The following is a 23,481-nucleotide window of genomic DNA, read 5'->3' as shown; positions in this document are numbered from 1 at the left end:
CTGAAGTGTTGTCAACAGGCCCTGGTGTGGAGAGAGAGGGAAGCATTCACTGAAGCGTTGTCAACAGGCCCTGGGCCCAGGCGCGAATAAAAAAAAGGGTAGGATGTGTGTAAGAAAGAACCAAGTGTTAGGGTCAGTAATTAAGACTACATGATGTAGTGCTAGCACATGACTGTGGAGTTTAATGACAACCTCAAAAATCCCAAATGTGCTGTGGTCAGAGACGGTCACTGCTGTCGTACGTGTGTCAGAACAGGGATTTAAAGCCACACAGATGCTGAGATTTCCACATACCCCAGAGTTCCACGTTTATGACAAATCCACCCAGAGTAAAATGAATGTTAAGACGCTCCAAATGAACCCAGAGAGTGACAGAAGCAGCCTCAGCTGTCCGTGGTATCACTTTCCATCATTCCAAATGGTATGGATGAGGTCTGACAACTGTCACCATGACCTTGCTCCTCTATACCACTCTCTCAAGTCTGGCTCGGGGGCGGGGTTGGACAATATTACCAACATTCACAGTCTCCTGTGGCCATCGTCAAAATATAACAGATGATGTCGCACGGCACGTTAGCATATCAGTAGCATCTTTGACTATGTTTGTATTTGAAGGAAAATGTACTTTGTATTGTTCTGTGTCTTTGTTCACAGATGCCCGACTAACCGAAAACTAAAATTGAAAAAAAAAAATCGTTAACTGAAATAAATAAAAATGATCATTTAAAGAAAAAACAAAAACTCGCTCTATCAACAAATTAAACTAACTGAATTAGAGAAGCAAAAGTCAAAACAAAATAAAACTTGGGAAAACCCAATACATAAATGTATCACTTCAACATTTTTGTGTTGTGTTTTTTTTTTTGTAATAACATCTAAACTATTGACCATGTGACACGTGTTACTTCTGGTTTTATGGCTGAAGGCTGTAGGCCACCATTCATTTTGAGAAAAAACATTTCAAAACTTTTCCAGATTTACGTTCTAGATGTATTGTTTTATTTGAAAGCCACCTCCAATCAGTCCATCCACATCGAGTGTCACAGTGTTAGCAAATGCTAACAAAGTCTAAATCATCAGCGCTCTCTCTCTCTCTCTCTCTCCTCTCTCTCTCATCGTTCTCATCTTATCATCTGTCCACATTAGGAGCTGAGACCTCAGCCCTGATACTGTGTCTGTCTGCCTGTATCTAAGCACAGTTGTCATCAACATAGAGCACTTCAACAGGTTTGCATGCCAGAGCTTATTCATATCTCATATCTCTCTATATATGTGATGAAAATACACTTTGGGAGAATATTGTTTGATGTACCAAATAATTCTACATTTAAAAAGTAAAAATAAATCACACATTTCACATTGTAGCTAACTTGTTAATGTAGTATTAGCTGTGGACCTTTGACATCAAATTTGCTCAGTGACCAACTGTAAAATGACTGGCTTCACCCACCCGGAAAAAACTCACCACTGGAGACCACTAGGATTTAAACAGTGTTAGGTGAGTCAGTGATTATTAGTCACAGACCAAAGATTACAGCTGGCCTTCAGGCTTCATGGCCACCGGATGTAAATTTCATCATATAAAGCAGTGTTTCCCAAACTTTTTTTCTGGGGACCCATATTTTAAAAGTCACAAACCTTCGTGACTCAGGTCAGTAGACCTTATTTGTGAGCTCCTGGAAACATGATGCGAGATGACCCCTCCCCCAAAAAAACAAAAACAATCTCTTGCGACCCACCTGAGGGTTGGGACCCGGTGTTTGGGAAACAATGATATAAAGCATTCACACAGTCGGTATGGTACGTACTACGTTAAACATGTCGGATTATAGGACAAAGTTCTTCAATATTTTCACAGACTGAAACAAACGTATTATTTCTAACCCTAGTTATTGATGCAGTTGTGAAACCACTCACAGAACGAGGTGATGTTCAAACCGTGGTATGAACTAGCCCTGAGTCACTGATTAAAGTTAGTGATGTGTCTTTGCATTAAAATGGCATCTGATACATGTTCAAGGCCAAGTAATGGGATCAAGAGGAAGGACGGAGAAGTCCTCCGGGGGATGCAGGAGGGTGTGTGAAGCAGTGGTCTGCGTGCTGTCGGCCAGCCGCCTGAGGGGGAGGCACATGGTGCCAACAGCTGCCGTGGTGAAACGTTAACCCCTCTAAATGTTCAGTCCAGTAAACAACGTTGGGCAGAACACATGCCACAGGGTGAGGAAAGGGTGAACGGGGCAACCCAGCTGACGCCGTGGAGAAAGGAGATTTGACCTCTGTGAAATGGCTTATTAAAGTCTGGTGCTCACCATTCTGGGGGGCCCGCACGAGACCGAGTGAGGGAAACATAAAACCCTCTTTGGCAAAGTGAAGACTGTGCAGGCCGCAGACAGGAAGCTCCGGATTCAGGAGATACTTTTAATGGATGTATTTACACAAAGAGAACAGACCACGGACATGACATTCTGATGACAGACGCTTATATATAAAAACAAATTTGCTGATCCCTTGGCACAAACATTGCTGAGTTTATCTTTATCTCACAACTGGATGATGGGATCAAACTCGTATTAGTAAATTTCAAACCCACATAAAGCTCCATTTACCTCTGAGATTGATAGATGAAGTGCAGTTTGTGAAGACCGATGCTCACACTGGGGCTGCTGAAGGTTCCCATGCTCCCAGGACCCCTAGGGAGTGGCAGGAACAGATGTGACGTCCTCACTCTCCCCCACTTTGCCTGTCCCTTCGTCTTTTCCTCTGCTGCTTCTGCCACTTGTAAAAACATTACTTTCTATCAACATCATCTCTTTCCGTAACTCTCATTCAAAACAAGATTAGCGCTAATTCGGTAACGTGATAATTGCATATACCCTAACGACCGGAGCACTCTGGTAAATGCCCTTCAATCTGTTGTTTCATTTTACACTCTCCGCTTCTTTTCACTGGTGTTACAGGCAATACTCCACACTGAAACAGCAGACTAGCAGCTACCAATCAGCATGGACCAATGAGGTTCACGATTTTGCAATTCTTTCTTTCCCGTATGATAACGTATATAAATCACGTAGCATCATGCTAGCAAACACTTAATTTACTGAAGTCATGTTTATCATGCCTTATTTTCAATATTAGTAATTTATCGCTAAATATATTTCACAGCTCCTCAAAAATAATTGACTACAACCCCTTCCTTATAGGTCTTTGTCATTTTTTTATTAAGTAAAACATAATTTAATATATTAATCTGTGTACCTGCGTGTATCGTTTAAAAATCCAATGTTTTTCACACTTGTTTATAAATGCAAATCTATGATGGTCCAAACAAGTGCAGGTGTGGAGTAAAGAGTAGTGATGTGCGGATCGATCCTGAAATATCGATACTTCCGATTCTAGATCTTTATGCTCTGAAATCGATTCTGAAATCAAAATATCGATACTTTTGATACTTTCGCATTCTGAGATGAGGTGTATCCTAAACAGAAACATGGTGAAAAGTATCCAAATTATTGAGATGTTGTCTAAGTGACGCTCGGTTGGTGGGACTACTTCTTCTTCCGCCTGGGTGTGTGCGTCATGCTTAAGCACAGGGGCTCTACTCCGTGCTCTCACTCAGTCACTATTGATGGGAATTTCGGCTCTTTTTTGGAGAACCGGTTCTTTTGGCTCGGTTCACTGAAAAAATCCGACTCTTTCGGGTCCCAAATGGCTCCTCAGATTATTTATTTTATTTTTTTATTTATTTTTGTTTTACAAATAACATGTTTTCAGAGTTTGAAACATTGTTTTGACATATTTTATATGATTGTGTTCTCAAGGTTTTCTATTGTTGTGTTGACTGTATAGTAAATGAGGCAGCTACCTCAGTACACTCCAGAGTTTTAAATAAATAAATAAATAAATAAACTCTGCCTTGGATTCTTAAAGACAAATGATAAAATATCGGTATTGATATCGGTATCGGCGATACCAGCCCGAATTTTACTCGGTATCGGATCGGAAAGGAAATTGGTGGTATCGAACATCACTAAGTAAAGAGGAGGAAGAGAAACTGTCGTTTCAGTACCACATCGCCAATAGGTGGTGGAAGGAGGTATTACAAAACAATACTTCAATTACTAAACAATGTTTTCCAATTCTTCTTTCCTGGGTCACAAATGAACATTTCAAGAAAATGCATAGTTGTTCCATACATTTCTCTACCTTCGGAGTGGAAGAAGCCGTGTGTACAACGTTGGAGACCGTGTTGTCTGTGCTTGTGTTTGGGCTCCGTGCACAGTGAATGGAGAAGAGAACGTTAATGGAGCGTTACAGATACCTTCATCATCCTAATCTTTTCATCCAGAAAACCAGGTTCACACCCGTCCATGCTATCCTTGAGATCACTTGAGGTGTGTGTGTGTGTGTGTGTGAGAGAGAGAGAGAGAGAGAGAGAGAGTGTGTGGGTGTGTGTGTGAGAGAGAGAGATGGGACTGCAGACTTAAATGTCATCTTTTCTTTTTTAAAAAGACTGAATTTTTATATTAGTCATCTACTACTGCAAAATTTAAGAATGTTTGAATTTTTAAAAACTTTTTATAGTTTTAAGAAAGAATATATGTTTAAAAATATATATCTAACATGGTACAACATGCCTTATCAGTAGTTTACACCAAAGTTAAACAAACATAGGCCAACCCTGGTCTAGGTGGTCGTGGACAAAGATTCACATTGCGATAAACAGACACTGCTTACACAAACGAATAGCGCCGTTTGGATAAATGATGTGTTTGCAAAGTCATCTTCTATCCTTAGATATACTTGATTTGTTTTATATCAAATCTGACAGCGTCTGCAGACCTCACTTTAACTTAACAAATTAGTTTTTACCAGGTCTAATTGTTTGTATTGTTACAGTAGTAAGGAATTTTAAATGAAAACTTTTTAAAAAGTAAAAAAGGAAATAGCAGAATATGTAAACATTAAAATGTACAGATCAGTATATTGTATTACAGGATCGTATATTTTCAAATTCTAATAAAATAAGAAATGTATTTGTATCAGTTTCTTTATTTGCTATCAACCTGTCACATTAAATACATTAGTAATATATTTCAAACATTCGAAATTGTATATTGTATATCGAACTATTTTGACATCATATCAGGTATTAAGACGATTGACTAAACAAAAACATATTATATTATAAATGATTATTATTTGGGCATTCAACCTGGAGAGGTTTGGGTGTAAACTTGAAGTACTGTTCTAACCTGCCTCAACTACCCGTGTTCACCAGACAAGTCTGAGCAAAAGTAGCGGGGAAAAAAGCGTGGGAACAAATTATCGATACATGTAAAAGATTAACTTCCGCACTGTGGTCAAGTGCTTTCTCCCCTTTACAGCACCCTTCTTTTACTGTTTTGTTTCTGAAGTGAAACTGTTATGAAATATTAGGTTATACCAGTTGTACCAACGAAGATGGTATCATTTAATGCAATCTATACCTAATTTATAAGCATGATATTTATGATTTCATTAAAGTTAAAAACATATATTAAGTACAGAATATCTGGTCTTTATCCAATCCTCTTTTAAGAATAACAATTTAATAGTTTAATAGTAAACAAACCTAGCCTACTTTCATTGTCTTCCGTCTATTAATTTCCTCTTAGTCGTCCTGTATACCTCAAAAAATAAATTTTACCCATTACGTTTCAAGTTTTAAAGGTTAAATATGTTAAAAAAGCTGCAAATTATGATAACGAAACTGTTATTCAATGGTTGCTCAATGAGAAAATACATGTCACATAGTGCCCTCTAGTGGACAAATAGCATTCATAGCACAATCAATTCGCATATAACGACACTTATTACATACAGTTCCATATAAGAGGCAGTCTCTCTGCATTGTTTTGTGCTTTTAAAGCACTTCAAAATGTGGTATAAAAACACAATATTACCCCGTTGGTGATAAATGCCACATCATATAAAAATACATATAGTATGACAACACAACAATACGCTGCAGTGTTGCTTGATTTATAAAAAAAATACGCAACAACATAAAAATAAAAAGATCTTATATTGCTACAATAGCAAACTGTGTATCTTAGTGGTTTATGAGCTGAAATACCACATAAATCGTGGGAAAAAGTATTGTGGCCTTTAATGTGTTATCACAATCCATGGACTACATCACTGCAGTAATTTATAACTTACTTAAAATCCTACTGTTCTCAGAAATTAAATATCCACACACGAGTCAATGTTGCACAGTTTTTAGAAAAGAAAAAACACTGAATGCACCTTTTTGAAACCCCGCCCCTTAATGACACAACCGTTGTTTGGCCCGTGACGTTGCATGTACACGTCGCCTAGTAGGATGTGTTTAATGAAGATGGTGGCGGTGGGTCATACTAACTCTGCGGCACATTTGTAAGAACGTATTTCTTTTTATACATGTTTATCACCAGTCGTGAGATTTGATGTGTTCACGTATTAACACGTATGCTGATTGGTTAAACACATGTTCTGCGGCCGAACTGAAACTGTTAGTCGGTTGTTAGCAAAGGATAGTTAGCCGGTGGTGCTAACTATCAGCGGTGGCTAATGCTAACTGCTAAATGTACAGACAGTGGACCTGTTAAATTTTATCCGGCGAGTGATCAGTTACTTGTAAGTCTGCGTGTGTGTGTCTGTGAGTGAGTCTGTGTCGATTTAAATAGTCATGAATATTGCGCCATTGCTCCTGGGACCTTCAGTAGTAAAGTCCTAGCTCTGGAAACTCCCAGTGTTTTGCTGACTGTGATGCGTTCGGGTCATGCAGAGCTGTGTAGCTTTCCCGTTAGCTGACGAGACGAGCTCTTAGACATTTTCTTTTAGGCAGCTTAATATGTAACAATGGCTTAAAGTGACCGAGGGCCATTGCAATTGGGCTTCGCGTATTTTCCCGAATTGTGACAGAGCGTTTAGGCTTTTGACAACAAGAACTTTTGACGTTCTGGTGACAGTTTCCACGGAGATGTCAGTATAGATTTTAGACGTTTACTTGCCCCAAAAGAATAACAAAGATTCTGCAGTGCAACAGTTCGGTGCCAATGGCAGAAATGCAGTTCAAGGCCACGGACATGTGTTTGCTGTTATCGAGAGCATAGGTCCGTGTTGATTATCGATAAAGTTTGAAGTTGGAATGTGCTAGTGTTAGCTCACGGCTGAGTGAAAACTGTAATCCGGATTTATGACAAGATCCGGGATCGCGTTGGTACAGGCAGCCTCTTTGGCCTAAACGACATGTTATCCACCGCTTTGTTTCAGGGCATAGACTCAAACATGTCAAACATTTGACAGCGTGGCTCGGTGTTAGCTGCCCTAAAAGATCCTGCTACAGATCCACTCGTCTGGCAGTGTTATCGTCAGTCAGGGCATTGTCAGCAGTCCAAACCATCGAAACATTTTTGTGGCTTCAGTGTCCCACTGATCAGAAGAAGAACAGAAATTGCACACTCCGACAGTACTTTATTAACATTTCGTCACCCATAGTTTCATCACAGGGTTTATGTTAGTAAACCCTGTAAAGTTCTACGTTGATTGTACTGTTTAAAAGTCAACTTTTAGTAGTTTGAGTCACTAAACTGATAGTGGTTCTAATTCTGTGTGATGATGAAAAGCTGAAGTTAAATTGCTCAGAAACAGAATTTTGCTTTTTAAAATAATTGGAATTAAAATATTATAGCATTATATGTGTGTGTATTTGTTGCATTTTGTAATATATAATTATATATATATATATACTGTATATGTATATTATTTATATATATATAGCATTTTGTGAAATGCCCTACTGTGAAATGAAGAAAGGACTTAATCTCAATTTAAGATACTTTTCTTTACTCTTTCAGAAGTGGTGGTACATTTCATAAGGCAAATGCACGAGTCCAAGTCCAGCTTATTACAATTTTGCTTTCAAAATAATTGTTCAAGTCTGTTCTTCATTACGCATATTTTATGTTGTATTACTAAGGCAATCTCCTAACGGATGTAGAACATGCCACGTTGTTCTTTTTATTTATGTAGGATCTGAAATTGTGTGTACAAATAAGGGTGTGGTTACGTCCATCAGAAATGTTTTGTTAACCGCTCCCTCTTCCCTATCCTCAATCTAGCTTCACCTGAGTTATAGTCTCTTCGGTGACATCTCTAGAGTGACCAGGTCCACGGACCTTTGCTTGTGGCCATGCAGCCCCCTCAGCGTATTGGACCTCCAGGAGCCACTGGACCCCCTCCTCCTTCTGGGCCCAATATGTTCCGGAGGACAAGGCCTCACAAACACACAGCGGCTGCCACTGCAGCAATGCAACCTGTGACACAGCCCATGACAGACCCTTTTGCTTTTGTTAGAGCACCTTCTCCTATGGCTCCAGGAGGTCTTCCTTTGTTGCCGAGCAGCAACCCTCCGCCCATGCAAGCCCCTCCTAACACCATGTATTCTCAAGCAGGTGGAGGGCTGCCACCACAACCTCAGACATTTGAGGATGTCCCGGCTGCTGCCTCTGGTCCAAGAACATCCTCTGGTCCAGGGGTGACTCTTTTCAATCCTCACATTTCAGCCCCCTCTGTTGGTTTCCCAGTTCTTAATCCTGCCGGATATGCAGCTTCCCACACAGAACATGGTTATTTCAATTCAAAAGAACAGCCACCATCTACTGCCGCAGAGCCGCCGCGGGTTTCTTCTGCTCCACCACTCAGTCAGCCCCAGATGAACCAAGGATTTATTGGGCAGCCATGTCCCAGGCCTGGTCCTCCCCAGACAGTTCCCCCAAGTACCACCTCCTCTTCACAATGGGCCCCCGATCATGTAAGTCGACCTCCGTCAGTTCAAAACTACTTCCAGCCTACCAGTGACCCTCCACCACAGCAACTGCAGCCTTATAGTGTGCCTCCACAGCCCCAGGTTTACCCACCACATGCCTCGTCACCTCACCACAACACAACAACTCCTCCATCGCAACCAGTCAATCCCCATATGCAGATGCCCCTTCCTCCCCCAAACCTGCCAATGGTTCCAAGTCCTCAATGGCCTGACCCAAATGCATCCTTTCAGCAAAATTCACATCTGCAAACTCAAAACTATTTCAGTCAGAGCTCTACTGCCCATGAGTCCTGGTTCAGTCAACCTCCACAGGACTCAGGCTACCATCAAATGGGCACTGGACCAGACCACTCTCAGCCTCAAACTGACTCCGGTGACTTACAGCCTGCTCCGTGCGATGAGCAGGGCGCGTGCGCTGCTCCTGCTTTTGTGCCGTACTCCCAGGACTCTGGCACTCTATCAATGTTCTTCAAAGACGATGTTGAAAATGAAGAGACACTTGCTGGAGATAGAAATAAGGCGGTGAATGGTATTCCCAGACCTTTTCAACACCACAACAACCCACAAGCCCATAGTTTCCACACAGATGGCCCTTTGGATTATCACAGTGCTTCTCACCAGGAACATTCTTATGTACCATATATGAACGATGGCACTCATGGGCCACCCTTAAACATCCAGAAACCTCCTGATTCTCACTACGACCATGTGGAGAATTTAGAGTGTGTCCCGAACCAGGAAGTATTACCAAGTGAAACCCTTGGAAGTCCTGCAGCTCCAGCAGTGCAAGAAGTAGACCAGTTTGAAACAGGGCCTAACCTGGAAACTCCAGATTCTGCTCCAAGGCCAATTAGATCTGCCAGTGTGTCCTCCAACTACAGCAATATGAGCCATGGAAGTGGAACTGGTGCTCGGAGACATCAAGGAGTAGTGGGGACATTTATTCAACAAGAAAGTCCTCGTCTCACGGATGATCCTAACCTCTCTGCTGCGACCGGTGGCTATTTTGAGCAAATTGACACTTCCCCAGACACAGGTGCAAGACAGAGCACTTCAGAACAAATGTGGCATCCAACACCGAGCCCACCCAAACCAACTGGTGTCTTTCAGGCCAGTGCTAACAGCTCGTTTGAACCTGTTCGTTCACATGGTGTTGGGGTACGTCCAGCTGAGGTTGATGTGGCTAAAATTGTAGCAGAAGGAGGTGCAGACTCAACACCTGGCAACCTGGAGCAGCCACCAGACAATTTGGAAAATATTTACAGTGGAGGACAGCCCTTGCCTCCTATGATTGGAGGTGGTGTGCCTCATCCAACACGTCCAGTGGTTCATTCCCACTCGAGACCATCATCCCGTGCATTTGGGGCAAGTCGGCCGTGTGAGAGCCCTGCCACCACTCTGTGGGCTCAAAATGATCCTACAAGCTTGGGCGCTAACATCCTTTTAGCTCCTGCTGCCCCAGTAGTTCTTGTCCCTTTACGAGAACCGAGTGTTGATGTTATTCAACCTCCTGAGGATAGTCCCCTAGACCTGCAGCCTTCTAAGAGAGTCCAGCCAAGCTTACAACAACCTTCAGAGAACTTAGAGAACCCTCCAAAGGTGAGTGATGCAGAGTCAGCTGACTCTCAAGGCAACATGGGATATGCATCTCTTCTGGTGTCTGAGTCACTCCACCAATCTGTTTTAATTGCCCCTCCTGTGTCAAACTATAGTGTGATTTCCCCCACTGTTCCATCTCAAACGGCCAATCAAAGTAGCCCTAGTGAAACTGCCCCACCTGTGAAATCACTTGCACAGGGTCAAGGTGCAAGTTCCTCCCAATCACCACCAGCCTCTAATTTAAACCCGTTGTTTGCCTCTGGACCAATAAGCTTCAACTCTCCAGTCCCTAACCAGGGTCCACTCAACCTGACCAGAGACAACACAGAGGCGTCAACACCTGAAATCACATGTCCGCCACAGCCTCATTCAACTGGCCCTCCTCTTTCAGGGGGCCAATCAGAAAACCACTCTTCTCTTCCAGTTAATTCACAGGCTTCTCTTGCTGCTTCTGTCTGTAATCACAAACCGCCTTCAAATTATGAACTGCTTGATTTTTCTATGCACCAATCTCAAAACCCAGCGCCTGGCCATCCTTCCTCTCTTCACGAGTCTCCACAGTCTAGTAATGGATTTTATCTACAGGTAACCAAAGATGGTCAGCAGGGAGCAAGATCCAACACTAATGCCCCTGTCCAGACCCCAGACCCTTCATCTAACCCACAATTAGCACCAACAACCTCCCAGTCAGCTTCAAATACAGCGCCACCTCCAAATGAACCCCCTAAGACATCACAGCCTAAAATGCTACATCATGGACAAGGAGATGGTCCTCCTATTCCTGTCAGCGGGGGGCAGCCTGCACACAGTCGGTATCCAGCTCTACCAGCAGCAGGGCCACCCTTGTCTGCTGCAGGGGACTGTCCTCCTGTTCCGTATCCTCCCGGGCCTCGAGGACCAGTGCCACCTGGAGCTCCACAGCCAGCTCCCGCAGATCCACCGCGGCCGCCCTCCACTGCAGGTAGTCAGCAAGGTTACGCCCCCCCACAACCTCCAATGCCAGGACACTTATATGGTGGCTATTATGGTTATTATGGAGAATACCCAGACGGAAGAGCACCATATCCTCCTGGTCAATACCCACCTCCAACTGGGGACCCAAGAGCACCACAGTACTATCAAGTAAGTCCTTAATATTCTACATGAATTAAATAAACTGTCTTGACACCAGGACACCTTTCATGCATTTTCAATTTGACTTCCTCAGGTCCTTGTTTTATTTATAAATCATATATGTGTACATAATGTGTAATAATATGTACATAAATGAATAAAATGTTTTTTTTCTGTCTTTATCTCTCAGGAGATGGCAGGGGCCGATACGAAGGTCAAACCTCAGCTTATCGTGATCCAAACTACCAGTACAGAGAGCCTCAGCCAGAACGGCCCAGCTCCAGGGCGAGTCAGTACTCTGACCGGCCCTCGTCCAGGTACATTATGGAAGATTCAGCTGGTTTGGTCACTCCTGGTTTGTGTTAACACTGAATCCGTTGTCCTCCTCTCTCACAGACAAGGCTACGCTGAAGATTATCACAGAGCAAACCGAAGTGCCTACGACGAGTATTATGCCAATTACTCCAAGAACTATGATTACAGAGGTATGAGTCTTATAGTAGGACGTTTCTCTGCTCTCCCACTTTTTACAAGATAAAAGGGCAAAAACTGAATTCTATGTAAAGGATTTGTGATTTCATCATGACCCTTTCTCTCTTTCTCTGTCTCTGTCCCTCTCTTGGTCTCCATTAATCTGTATGAAGGATACAATTATGGACAGTATGACCCACGATACAGAGGATACTACGATCAGTCCTACTGGTCTAATTATGATGAAAGCTACAGAGGCAGGGAGAACTACTATAATCAGCAAGTGTACCCTGCCAGGTATGTAGTAGACTCAGAGTATTTTTCTGGAACTGTTAATGAAGATGCTGCCTACGTGGTCTGCACCCCGTGTACCTGTGTTTCTCGTGTCTCTGACTTTTGCGTCCACTCACAGGAAAGACGGCTATGATGAACAGTGGCGCTACTACCCTGGTTACGATCCCAGTTTTGACGACGATTACAACAGGCGTGCTGAAATGTATGGCAACGACTTCGATCGACGCAGCGTCCATAGTGAGCAGTCGGCACACAGTGTGCACAGCTCTCACAGCAACCACAGCAGAAGAAGCAGCTTCAGCTCACAGTCGCAGCAGGTACCACGTTTTCCAAATACCATGGCTACTGATGATACTTCATGTCATTAACTTATATTAGTCTGCCTCTATTTCTAATGTCCGTGTCCTTCTTTCTGCAGAGCCAAGCGTACAGGAGTCAGCCTGATCTAGTGTCAGCAGTGTATGATACCACATCCTCCACACTTGCTGGAGACTATTCCTATAGACAATACCCAAATGCAGCTGATGCTTCCCAAAACTACAACCAGTACATTTATCCACCTGAGTACATAGCAGACAGCACCTGGGTCGCCCCTGAGCAGCGTAAGAAGAGTTTCTGCTTCAAGACAGTCTGTGCTGTTTGATATGAAAACTTCAGGCGTCAACAGGTCCAATACTCCTGGTCTTTGTTTTTCTCTCAGCTCCGCCTCGCCCTGCAACCCCAGAGAAGTTTATCATACCCCACCGCTGTGCACGCTTTGGACCCGGTGGTCACCTGGTTCAGGTTCTGCCTAATCTGCCTTCATATGGACAGCCTGCACTTGTTGATATCCACAGCATAGAGGTACAGTGTCTTTATTTGAACTTGAAACTACTCTTGAATGTACTCCTGATCGTACAACTGTTTCTCCAACAACTTGTTAATGTTGACGTTCCACCATTTGTGACAAACATGCAAAAGTGATTATGATACTGTAAATTGATGATGTCATCACTCCATTTACTTTCAAAGACAATACAGAGACATGCAATAGTCTTGAGGTGTGTGCACGGTACTTAAAACCTTTAAAACATTTAACTTTCAAACTAAAGTGTTTCCACGTGCTTTTATAGATAAATCACGCAGGTTGTTTTATAGTCGGATTTAAATAATGTGATCATTTTTTCACAGTACATATTACAGTAGATATACCAAGTTAAGTTAGGTAAGTTAGCTAAATTGATTGATTCAAAACCAAATCTACGTCTGCAGACACTGCTACAGGATACTCCAGATCAGGCAGAACTAAGAACCTTCCCTGGACCTCTGCTGAAGTAAGTCGAAATAACAATTTTCAATTTTAATCATTCCCCTACTACGGTAAGTCGAAATAACAATTTTCAATTTTTTACAAAGGGTATTCATTCCCCTACTACATAGTAACATAGGTTCAGTATGTCATTTTAACATCTACTTGTAAAAGATGGTGTACTTTAAATAGTGAATTGATAGCGAAGTGCCCTTTCACTATGTTTTTACTAACTAACCAACCCGACTCTTTCATCAGAGAGGAAACCCATAAGGTGGATGTGATAAAGTTCTCCCAGAACAAAGCCCTGGAATGTTCTCGAGACAACAATCTCTTGGACAAGGACTCGGCCCGTCTGCTGTGGGACTTCATAGTCCTGCTCTGCAGACAGAATGGGGTGAGCCTGTAGTCATTATAGGAAATCTGAAAGAATGTTAATGGTTAAAAAATATGACTGTAACTGTATAAAAGTACATTTTCATTCTCATACTGTTTTTTTTTTCCTCATTCTTTAGACTGTGGTTGGCACAGACATCGCTGACCTCCTGCTAAAGGAGCATCGCTCTGTTTGGCTACCGGGCAAAAGTCCAAATGAAGCCAACTTGATCGATTTTACCAATGAACCTTTGGCACATGCTGAGGAAGACCCAGCAGCTGGACCTCTGTCTCTGCTGTCTGACACTGTGATGACCGTCCCAGAGAATGTGGGCAAAGAAACGGAACGCTTCAGGGAGCTGCTCCTGTTTGGCCGCAAAAAAGTAGGGAGTGTTTTACATGTTGTCTTACTGCCGCTGAAGTCTGACGTCATCTTCTGACCTCGGACTTTTCACTTTTATCTGTGGAACAGGACGCACTCGAAGCAGCCATGAAGGTAGGTCTCTGGGGCCATGCCCTGTTGTTGGCCAGTAAGATGGACAGCAGGACCCATGCACGTGTTATGACAAGGTAAAATGGGAGACACACAAAAGTGTCTTTTATTGATCCGTATTGTGTTCATCAAAGTAACATCTACAACATTCTCTGTTGTTGTTCAGGTTTGCCAACAGTTTGCCCATCAATGACCCGCTCCAGACGGTCTACCAGCTGATGTCTGGAAGGATGCCAGCATCTGCCACTGTGAGTGTGTTTACTATACATCATTCCTGTGTAAATGTCACGTGCGAAACAGAGTGTTTATTTAATACTCATTTTATTGATTTATTAATGTTGAATTCATTGATTTTCTAACTGACTAAATTAGAGTCAGGGTAGTTTATACTATTTCATCGTTCCTTTAGTGCTGCGGTGAGGAAAAGTGGGGTGACTGGCGCCCCCACCTGGCCATGGTGCTGTCTAACCTCACACACACGCTGGACTTGGATACCCGAACAATCACCACTATGGGAGACACTCTGGGTAGGACTGCACCGCTGACATTCCATTAAAAATATTTGGTCTCCACACACAACGATTTACATTTATTTACTCTCTGCTTTATGTGAATGTTGTTGCAGCTTCCAAGGGGCTGATTGATGCAGCACACTTCTGCTACCTGATGGCCCAAGTTGGTCTTGGTGTTTACACAAAGAAGAGCACCAAGTTGGTTCTCATCGGCTCCAATCACAGGTGTTAGATTCGATACGAAACTCTGATTGAATGAGTGTTTTCAGCGCTCGAGGTTAACCACATATGAAACCATGTCTCTGTCTTTGCCTTTCAGTTTACCCTTTTACCAATTTGCATCCAATGAAGCCATTCAGAGGACGGAGGCCTATGAATATGCTCAGTCTCTGGGATCCCAACCCTGCTCACTGCCCAATTTCCAGGTACTTTTTACGGTTCTGATAAAATGATTAAATATATTTTTCATCACTAGGTTGTTAGGTTTTGTAAAGATGGACTATTTTGTTTTCCCATTTCAGGTGTTCAAGTTAATCTATGCGTGTCGCTTGGCTGAAGCTGGGCTGAGCGCTCAGGCCTTCCACTACTGTGAGGTTATTTCTAAGACTGTCCTCATGCAGCCTTCCTACTACTCTCCTGTCTTCATTAGCCAAATCATACAGGTGACGTCCTCACTCCAACTCTGCTCTTTTGCTTTATTTCATTCAGTAAAGAACACGTATCTATTTAATGTGTTATTTTTTTCCCCCACAGATGTCAGAGAAGCTTAGATTTTTCGATCCACAGCTGAGAGAGAAGCCGGAGCAGGAACTGTTTAATGAACCGGACTGGCTGATTGATCTCAGACAGTTGGACGGACAGATCAGGGTGAGACAGAGCACGTGCACCAACAAATAAAGTACAAGTACAAGCTCTATTTGTTTTTAAAGAGAGGGTTGAAGTACAGAAAAACAGTTTAAAAAAAGTAATTTAGAATGTTTCCAGTGACAAACCAGATAAAAGTTGCAACAAAAAAATGACTGCATTTGGGTCACACATCCTTATTTTATATACACCTAACCCTTTCATGCATGACGGTAACTACAGTGGACAGCTATTAAAATAAAGAATAGGTTTTAGTGGCATTGTTGCATATACGCCTCTACAGTGGACGCCTGAGAATCACCCAACACTGTCATACAGTGGTCAGCCTTTGCAACTGCAGAATAATTGTGTCAACATTCAAAAAGAAAATTTGGTGTATAAAAACAGAACCAAATCAGTTCTTATTTTTATGTCTAAAAACACTTTTTAACTCAGTATATCATGGGTCATGCATCAAAGGGTTAATTTCACTGTAAGCTGTTGGTAGCATTTGGTGAAATATTCCGAGTAAATGATTTGTCCGTTCTTGCTACATGAAATACTTAGTTTTTGTGAAAGTTGTGTTATAGATCTTAGTAAATCCAAGAACAGCTTGAATTGTGCCTTTAAATCAGTTCCTCTACAATTCCCAGTTGCCATTGATGCATTTACAGATTGACGTCCAAACTCTTGTTGTTTTCAGACGGGGGTCATTGCCTACAGGGCTCACAGAACAACTCCCACCCAGTTTGACTCCAGCAGCCCCTCTGAAATAGATGAACCCACTCCCCTTGAACCTTACAACGCACCCCTGGAGGTGGATGGTCCCGTTTCTGACAACCATCCAATGGGTTCACTACTGCCTGGGTCTCCTCCACAGGGAGTGCAGCTCATGCCTGCAGGTGTGTGTGTGTGTGTAAATGTAAATAAGTGTCATGTTGAACAAGCGGATGACTGTGCCTTTATTTCATTCTGACTGTTTTTTTGTTTCAGCCCCACCTTCCATTCTTCAAGATGGCATGATTCCACCTCAGCCTCTGCCCCCTGGTGACGTCCCCCAGTTCTATCCAGTTCCTCCCACTGGACCACCAGGTCAGATTTCACTGCCAGGCTACGCTCCACAGGATCCTGGCTTTTCTGCTCCCCTGTTCCACCCACAGCCTGAGCATCTAGAAATGTATCCAGGATCCCATCAGCAGCCCTGCCCTCCTCCTCTGCCGCCTCCACAAATGGGCCAGATGTTGCCACAAATACCTGGTCCGGTACCACAGACACCTGTGCAGATGAATCCCCCTATGCTTCAGATGCCTCCGCACATGCCCCCATCTCCTGGACACATGGCACCTGTAGATCCGCTGCAACACCCACCTGTTCAAGACATGCAGATTGCTCAACAGATGCCGTCGTCCCCACGCCGGAGCTCCTTCACCCCTCAGACGGACATCTACGACCACATGGCCCACATGGTCAGTACTGAAGTTTCACTGAAATGCTGTTGACATTTTAGCACAAATCGTAGAAGAATATGTTGACAACTTTTGCCGGATCTGCAGGGTCCTGGGAGGTCAAGGACAACTTCGCAGTCCTCGGTGCATATGGTATGTTTCTTTTAAAAACCTTTATGTTTAAATGTCTTTGGTTCACCGCTTGAAAAAAGAGCCGGGTTAAGAAGAGATCAAACTTGAGTCGCTGCAGGTTTGTCAAATCAAATTCTGTTTTAAAGGTGTCCTTTTATATCCTCAGAATTTTAGCCAAACTAGAAAATAAGTAACCACTGAATAATTACGTAGTAGCCCTTTAGTAAGGCCTGAAAAAAAGTCAATTCTTCGTTTCAGGAAAAATGGTTTCACCAAATCATCTCAAAACTAAAATAACATCCAAACACGATTTATAATGTAAATCCAATGGACAAATGTGAGATATTTTAGCAGATTGACTTATTGATTGGTAAGTCAATAAGTTGTGATGACCCCACAGCCGCACTGTGATTTATCACATTAAAAACTGTAATGGTTTGACAGCCCTGGTTGAGATAACCTGACCGTGAGCTCTTTCTTGATTTAAATCAATCATTAAACCATGACTTTTCCACTCTCCAGATTTCCGGACGTCGCTCACGCACCACCTCTGAGTCCTCCACGCACTCAATTGGACGAGAGCGCAGCAACTCGGCCGTGAAGCAGACGTCTCCACCGCCACCCTGCATTCCTGAGCAGCCACACAAAGAAGAGGCCAAGAAAGTGAAAAAGGAGTCTCCAAAGAAGGTTCATGTTCATGCGTCACCTAACAGCATGTCGCTTTTCACCGGTGCTCCTGCGTTTGTTTCCCCCTCCCTAATCATCTCGTTCTCTCGTTGTCAGAGTGGTGGGGGTGGTAGCTGGCTGAAGTGGTTCTATGGGAAGGGGAAGAAAGAGGCTCACTTGCCAGACGACAATAACAAATCTGTAGGTTTTTTTTTTTTAAGCTTCTCTGTTTTTGAAAATATGTTTCTCATTAAACCAATACTGATGAGAATGTTTTGGTTTTTTTTGTCAGATTGTTTGGGATGAACAGAAAAAACGATGGGTGGACATAAACGAGCCTGAAGAGGAGGTCTGCTTTTTTAAATGATGTCGATTGTTTATAGGGAACGGTGTGACCAGATCTGGACATCTTACAGGCAACACTCTAATGGCTGTTTTTTTTTTTTAAACTCTTTTAGAGTAAGCCCCCTCCTCCTCCTCCAATTGGATTCCCCAAGATGGGTCCAGGGCCCATTGGACCTGCTGTTTGAGGCCCTGGAGGACCTCCTGGACCTCCTAGTGGTGGTCCCCCTGTCAACATGTTCTCCAGGAAGGCAGGTGAGTTCTGCTGACTGTGGTTTCACAGCTGCCATTTCACAGCTTCCACTCCAGGAAGGCAGGTGAGTTCTGCTGAATGTGGTTTCACAGTTGCCAGCACAATCTTTTCTCAAGATAGCACAAACTTTTCTCAAGATAAAAAAACCCAACATAACACGTTCCTATCTTCTATCAAAAAAAACCAACATAAAACCCCACAGTAACGCGTTCCTATCTTTGTCAGGTACAAAGAGCAGATACGTGGACGTTCTAAACCCCAGTAGAACAGCCAAACCTGGTGGGTTAGCTCCTGCTCCAGCGGACATCTTTGCTCCCCTGGCCCCCATGACCATCCCTGCAAACCGATTCGTGCCTAGTTCAGGTGTGTGTCTAAAGTCCATACATATTATTAAAGAGCAGACGAAGATAAACCGCCTGCCAACTGGAAGGTAGAATAATTCTCTCCTTCTGACGTACGTAGCTCCTGACGATCAACAGCCACTGGAGGGCAGCGAAGGCGGATCCCAGGAGCAGAATTCACCCAACACCAGCAACGCTCCACAGGTAAACAGTGTCATCGTTTGCAAAAACAAACGTGCCTGCTGTCACTGAAGCGTCATGTTGTCCAAATGAAGTACGGAGTACTCGTTCAGATTTCCTTCCTTCTACCCTGTTCAGATGTTCAACCCAACACTGTTACCACCTGCTCCAGAAGCTCCGTCAGTGCCCGATGGTTCACAGTCTGGGGAGGTAGGAGAAAACAAGCTCGTGTTTGACAGCAACAGTAGCCAATCATATTAGTCATCATGCTGCCACTGAAACATAACGCTCGGCACTTTAATGTCTCCCATTTGCTGTTACAATCTAATTCTGTCCATGTCTCATTAAACCCTACTTTTCTGATTGCTGTTGTTTTGTTGGACTTTGGAGGGTGGTGGAAACTGCTCTACTGCAGTTTGTGGGAGATTTTTTAATATTGGCTTGTGTTTATTTCCCTCCCGCTGTCTTCAGCTCTCACGTTCTAGCTCAATGAGTTCTTTATCACGTGAAGTGAGTCAGCATTTAAACCAGGTACCTGTAGCTGGCCCTTATGTGGGTCACTCTCACCCTCCCTCCCCGCTCGCTCGCTCACTCACCCCTGACCCCCCTCTCCCCCCCCAGCTCCCTGCATCAGTTATAGCATGCTTCACTGTTTGCACATGAAGGTTCTGCCAGCCAAGCACACGTGTCTGCTCCATGCTCACCTCTCTCCTGTCTCCAAAATGATTAACTATGTTGTCTGTGTCTATGAGAGCTGCAGTGGAAACACAAGGATCACTGATTATTGGTTAGCATTAAAAAAATCAGATATTTCAAATAAACTAAATATTTGTTCACGGCCTTTCAAACTGTTGCATATGTCGTTTCTATAGCTTTATATAACTGAAGATAATGTGGTTTCTCATGTGGTGTTTGATTGTGATGGTAATTAATCATGTTTATTAATGATTGCAAAAATAGAAATCAACATTTAGCTATAATTTTGGCCATTACTGTGCATCATGACGGCGGCTTGTCAAATGCGTCGAGAGTTGCGTTCAGAACTACGGTGAAGTCGTCAATATCAATCAACAATATCAATCACTCTACAGCATTGTTTCCCAAAGACTGGGTCGCAACCCTCAGGTGGCTCGCAAGAGGTTTTTTTTGGGTCCCCAGAAAAAAGGTTCTACAGTGTCCTCACATTTGTGTCCATTGGACAGTTGTGTCCGTCAGCTTGTTATTCACTGAGTGAGGCTGGTCTGAAACACACCAAGTTTCTCACCTGAAAACCCCCTCCCCCACTATTGTCAGGGGTATAGAAAGGACCCGAAAGCAGCACAACCACATCCTTAGTAGAAGCAAACAGAGCACCACAGCTAATGAGGCAGGATCTGGAAACAACAGGCAGGGATCGTAGTCCAGAACAGGAGACTGGTGGGTTACTGAAGCTTAGATGGGGCGATGTTCTAGGTCAGGTCAGGTCAGGTCTGGATCAAATCAGTTCTAGAAAGTGTACATGGAGGCGAAGACAATCTGGCGAGAACATGGAGGTAGAGGAAGGTTGAGTAGATTAAAGGAGCAAAGGCGCAAAGGACAGACCGTGACAACTATAATTCATGTCACCCTCAAACACACAAATGAGAGTGTGAAGCATGTTGGAGATTGTTCTAAATTCATCACAGTGCTTCATTAACACATCACGTAGCTTGCATGTGGTACTAATACAAATGTAGCAGTGTCTTGTCTTTTCCCTCTCAGTTGAACTCACTCTTTGATATGCATTTGTTTATTTCCACATTCAAAGTCGTCCTCTCTGTCCTTAGAACTAAGGTTTTGATCACGGTGGTAACTCTTGTCTGTGCGTTCTAGAATCATCCTGCCCAGGGAGCTGCACCCACGGGAGGCGTCACCTTTTATAACCCTGCACAGTTTGCACAGGTAAAAGACCAGAGAAGGAGAACAGAGCTCAGTGTGAACCCGAGTTAACGTCACACTCTTATTTGTCTTGCGGTTGCCTTCATCACTCGACTTCCCTTTGACATTTTTTCCCCCTCCCTTTTGTTCCCAGACTAGTGCACCATCCGGAGTTGGACCCCGCTCCAGTCGTCTGGGCGGCCAGCGCCAGTACCCAGTGTTGAAGTAACACCGTGCTGCAGAGAGAGGGCGCGAGCGGACGGACTTTTTAAGAACATTGTGATGTCACAGCCGGAATGAAGTGAAGCACGTGGACGGACGGCTCTGTGTCTTAGAGACTTTGTCCTCCCCGCCTGCACATGAAGAGTGTCCTGCGTCTCCATCATGACAAAACAGATGAAACCGTCTGTGTCTATGATTTTTACCAGTCATGGGTTGGTCACGAAGGGCTCAATCCTAAATCCAACTGAAAAATCAAAGAGTTGTTTAATGGGTTTAAACAAATAGAAATGTAAATCATGTCTGTTGTCAGACAAACACATCGTCCATGTAGACATAATTTAACGTACGAATATCGTTTCTCCCCTGTATGAAAATAATACTCACCAATCCAGCTTTCAGTTTCTCTTTGCGTCCAACGTCTGTGTGTTTGTGTAATTATCGTGTGAGGGATATTAGAGAAAACTACACCTTTTTAATTTTTTTTTTTTTTTTTCATTTTATATTCAGGACTTATACATGCAGTTACAGCTCATCAGCGTCTGTGTGAGAATGGCCTGTCCATGGTCTGCCGTGTTGTTTGCCTTTTTTTGGTCGCTAACGAGGAAAGGGAGGGATTAGGAAATGTCTGAAACTCTGAGAGTGAGACGACGCCTGCAGTGTTATGAATTTGCTCCTTTCAGATATTTATATGAACGTCCTCCAGAACCGCAGCAACTCTCTCTGCTTAACAGTTTTGTCGAGGGCGTTCTTTTTCTTCTCCCAAGGAATTTAATGGGATTTAGAAATCAAGGAGGGGGCGGGGTCTTCAGATCACAGAGTCTGGATTAAAACTGCATTTTAATTATCTCTACGAATAAATCTATCCAAATATTTGTATATCAGATTGACTGTATTTATGAGCTGTAGGCGGGAGGCTGTGTGTGAAAGTGAATGTGTGTGTTTGTTGCGGGAGGCTGTGTGTGAAAGTGAACGTGTGTGTTTGTGTGTGTGTCTGTGAGGAGCAACTAAATTTGCTGGGTAGCTTTGGCACATTGCATTTATGACTGACCATGAATGACATGAATTCTGATCACATGTTGAGGCCACTTCTGAAAATCATCGTTATCTAAATTAAAATTTGAGGGCTAATTGCACCCTGTAAATTTGGTTATTTTCATTTTCTAACGTGTTTCTTATTTGTCAATCCATTTGTGACTAATTCAGTTTTGGGTTGTTTTTTTTTTTTTTTTTTTTTTTTGTAAATTTCCTTTTGTGTTTTAAAGCTTCCAGTTAGTTTCAGAGAAATTAATGTTATCCCAAAATTTTAAACTCCTGGTGTACAAACCCTCTAATAGAAAAATAATAAAATCATAATAAAATGTATTTTTGCCCTCTGTAGCACCACAGGAATTGTGTTGTGGTTTTCATATTTTCCTTTTGACTAAGTTTAAGGACTAACTAAATGTAATGAAAGTTTATGGTGTTGTGTTCTTTGGCACTGAAGCTGCCCACGATTTGTATTTTCTCCCTCAAATGCTTGGGTAAAAACTACGGGAAAAGGGTTCCCCCAGTGGAAGGATTTTTTTTTTGTATGGAACTAGCAGCTCTGCTCTATATTTAGCCAGATGGTCACACAACAGGTTTTTGTGCCACAAGGTACATTTTTACAAAAGAACATTATTTTAACTAGGTACAAAATGTGTATGTCGTTGCATACGTTTCCTTTTCTCTAGTTTTTTTTTTTGTTTGCAGTAGATAACACAGTTGAAAGTTAGCACTGTTTCAAATCACTATATTCACACAGTCACTTTCAACCATAAGCACAACCACCGTTAAGACTTCTTATCTCCCCACAGTTGTACGCTGTAAAATGTACTGTGTTTCTGTGGACAAAAATATAAATATAAAAAATAAATTATTTAATTCATAATGGCAAGAACCATCTCATATAGTTATAAGTACATTGGACCAGAATAAACTTAAGCATTTCAAGTATCAATATCAAATATAGTTCATCATGAGAATCCACCAACTTATCAACATTTAGATGGAACAGTGCGTCACCTTGTGCCATCGATGTTTGACTACAGTTCATCAGACTGTTATTCTCTGTGTCAGAGGTCAAGGTCGGGTGTCCAGAGCTGCTTGTGCTTTCTGAACGGCCACCTCCAGCATCCTGTGGTCAC

At 42.9% G+C, this 23,481-nt stretch overlaps 1 protein-coding gene across 2 annotated transcripts; it reads left to right on the top strand.

Annotated features, from left to right (window-relative positions):
• The first annotated feature begins 6,295 nt into the window (after positions 1 to 6,295).
• On the top strand, positions 6,296 to 19,040 carry sec16a (SEC16 homolog A, endoplasmic reticulum export factor). Of its 2 annotated transcripts, XR_003051720.1 has the most exons (26): positions 6,296 to 6,417; positions 8,145 to 11,571; positions 11,755 to 11,880; positions 11,960 to 12,048; positions 12,208 to 12,331; positions 12,447 to 12,645; positions 12,747 to 12,930; positions 13,029 to 13,171; positions 13,580 to 13,641; positions 13,875 to 14,013; positions 14,132 to 14,374; positions 14,464 to 14,561; positions 14,651 to 14,732; positions 14,894 to 15,011; positions 15,110 to 15,221; positions 15,316 to 15,421; positions 15,518 to 15,658; positions 15,750 to 15,863; positions 16,543 to 16,741; positions 16,833 to 17,305; positions 17,393 to 17,437; positions 17,939 to 18,103; positions 18,200 to 18,283; positions 18,375 to 18,431; positions 18,541 to 18,679; positions 18,903 to 19,040. XR_003051720.1 is itself a non-coding variant. In XM_025062267.1 (25 exons), the coding sequence occupies exons 2-25, from the start codon at positions 8,216 to 8,218 to the stop codon at positions 18,610 to 18,612; spliced, it is 6,531 nt and encodes a 2,176-aa protein (XP_024918035.1). In that variant the 5' UTR covers positions 6,296 to 6,417; positions 8,145 to 8,215; the 3' UTR covers positions 18,613 to 18,681. The 2 variants fall into 2 exon arrangements, 1 of the variants encoding a protein (XP_024918035.1); XM_025062267.1 differs by lacking the exon at positions 18,903 to 19,040 and having other exon boundaries at positions 18,541 to 18,681.
• The last annotated feature ends 4,441 nt before the right edge of the window (positions 19,041 to 23,481 follow it).

This window comes from Cynoglossus semilaevis, chromosome 14 (genome assembly GCF_000523025.1).
Source record: "Cynoglossus semilaevis isolate Cse_v1.0 chromosome 14, Cse_v1.0, whole genome shotgun sequence".
NCBI classification, from domain to species: Eukaryota; Metazoa; Chordata; class Actinopteri; order Pleuronectiformes; family Cynoglossidae; genus Cynoglossus; species Cynoglossus semilaevis.
The sequence above is the reverse complement of the archived record's forward strand: the minus strand, read 5'-3'. Positions and strand labels throughout refer to the sequence as shown.

What these genes read in the sequence shown, in the direction of transcription:
- sec16a (XM_025062267.1), top strand. Translation starts at nt 8,216, where the DNA reads ATGCAGCCCCCTCAGCGTATTGGACCTCCAGGAGCCACTGGACCCCCT. An exon ending in TCTGACCGGCCCTCGTCCAG is followed by an intron (nt 11,881 to 11,959) that starts GTACATTATGGA and finishes CCTCTCTCACAG; the next exon opens with ACAAGGCTACGCTGAAGATT. An exon ending in AGTGCAGCTCATGCCTGCAG is followed by an intron (nt 16,742 to 16,832) that starts GTGTGTGTGTGT and finishes TTTTTGTTTCAG; the next exon opens with CCCCACCTTCCATTCTTCAA.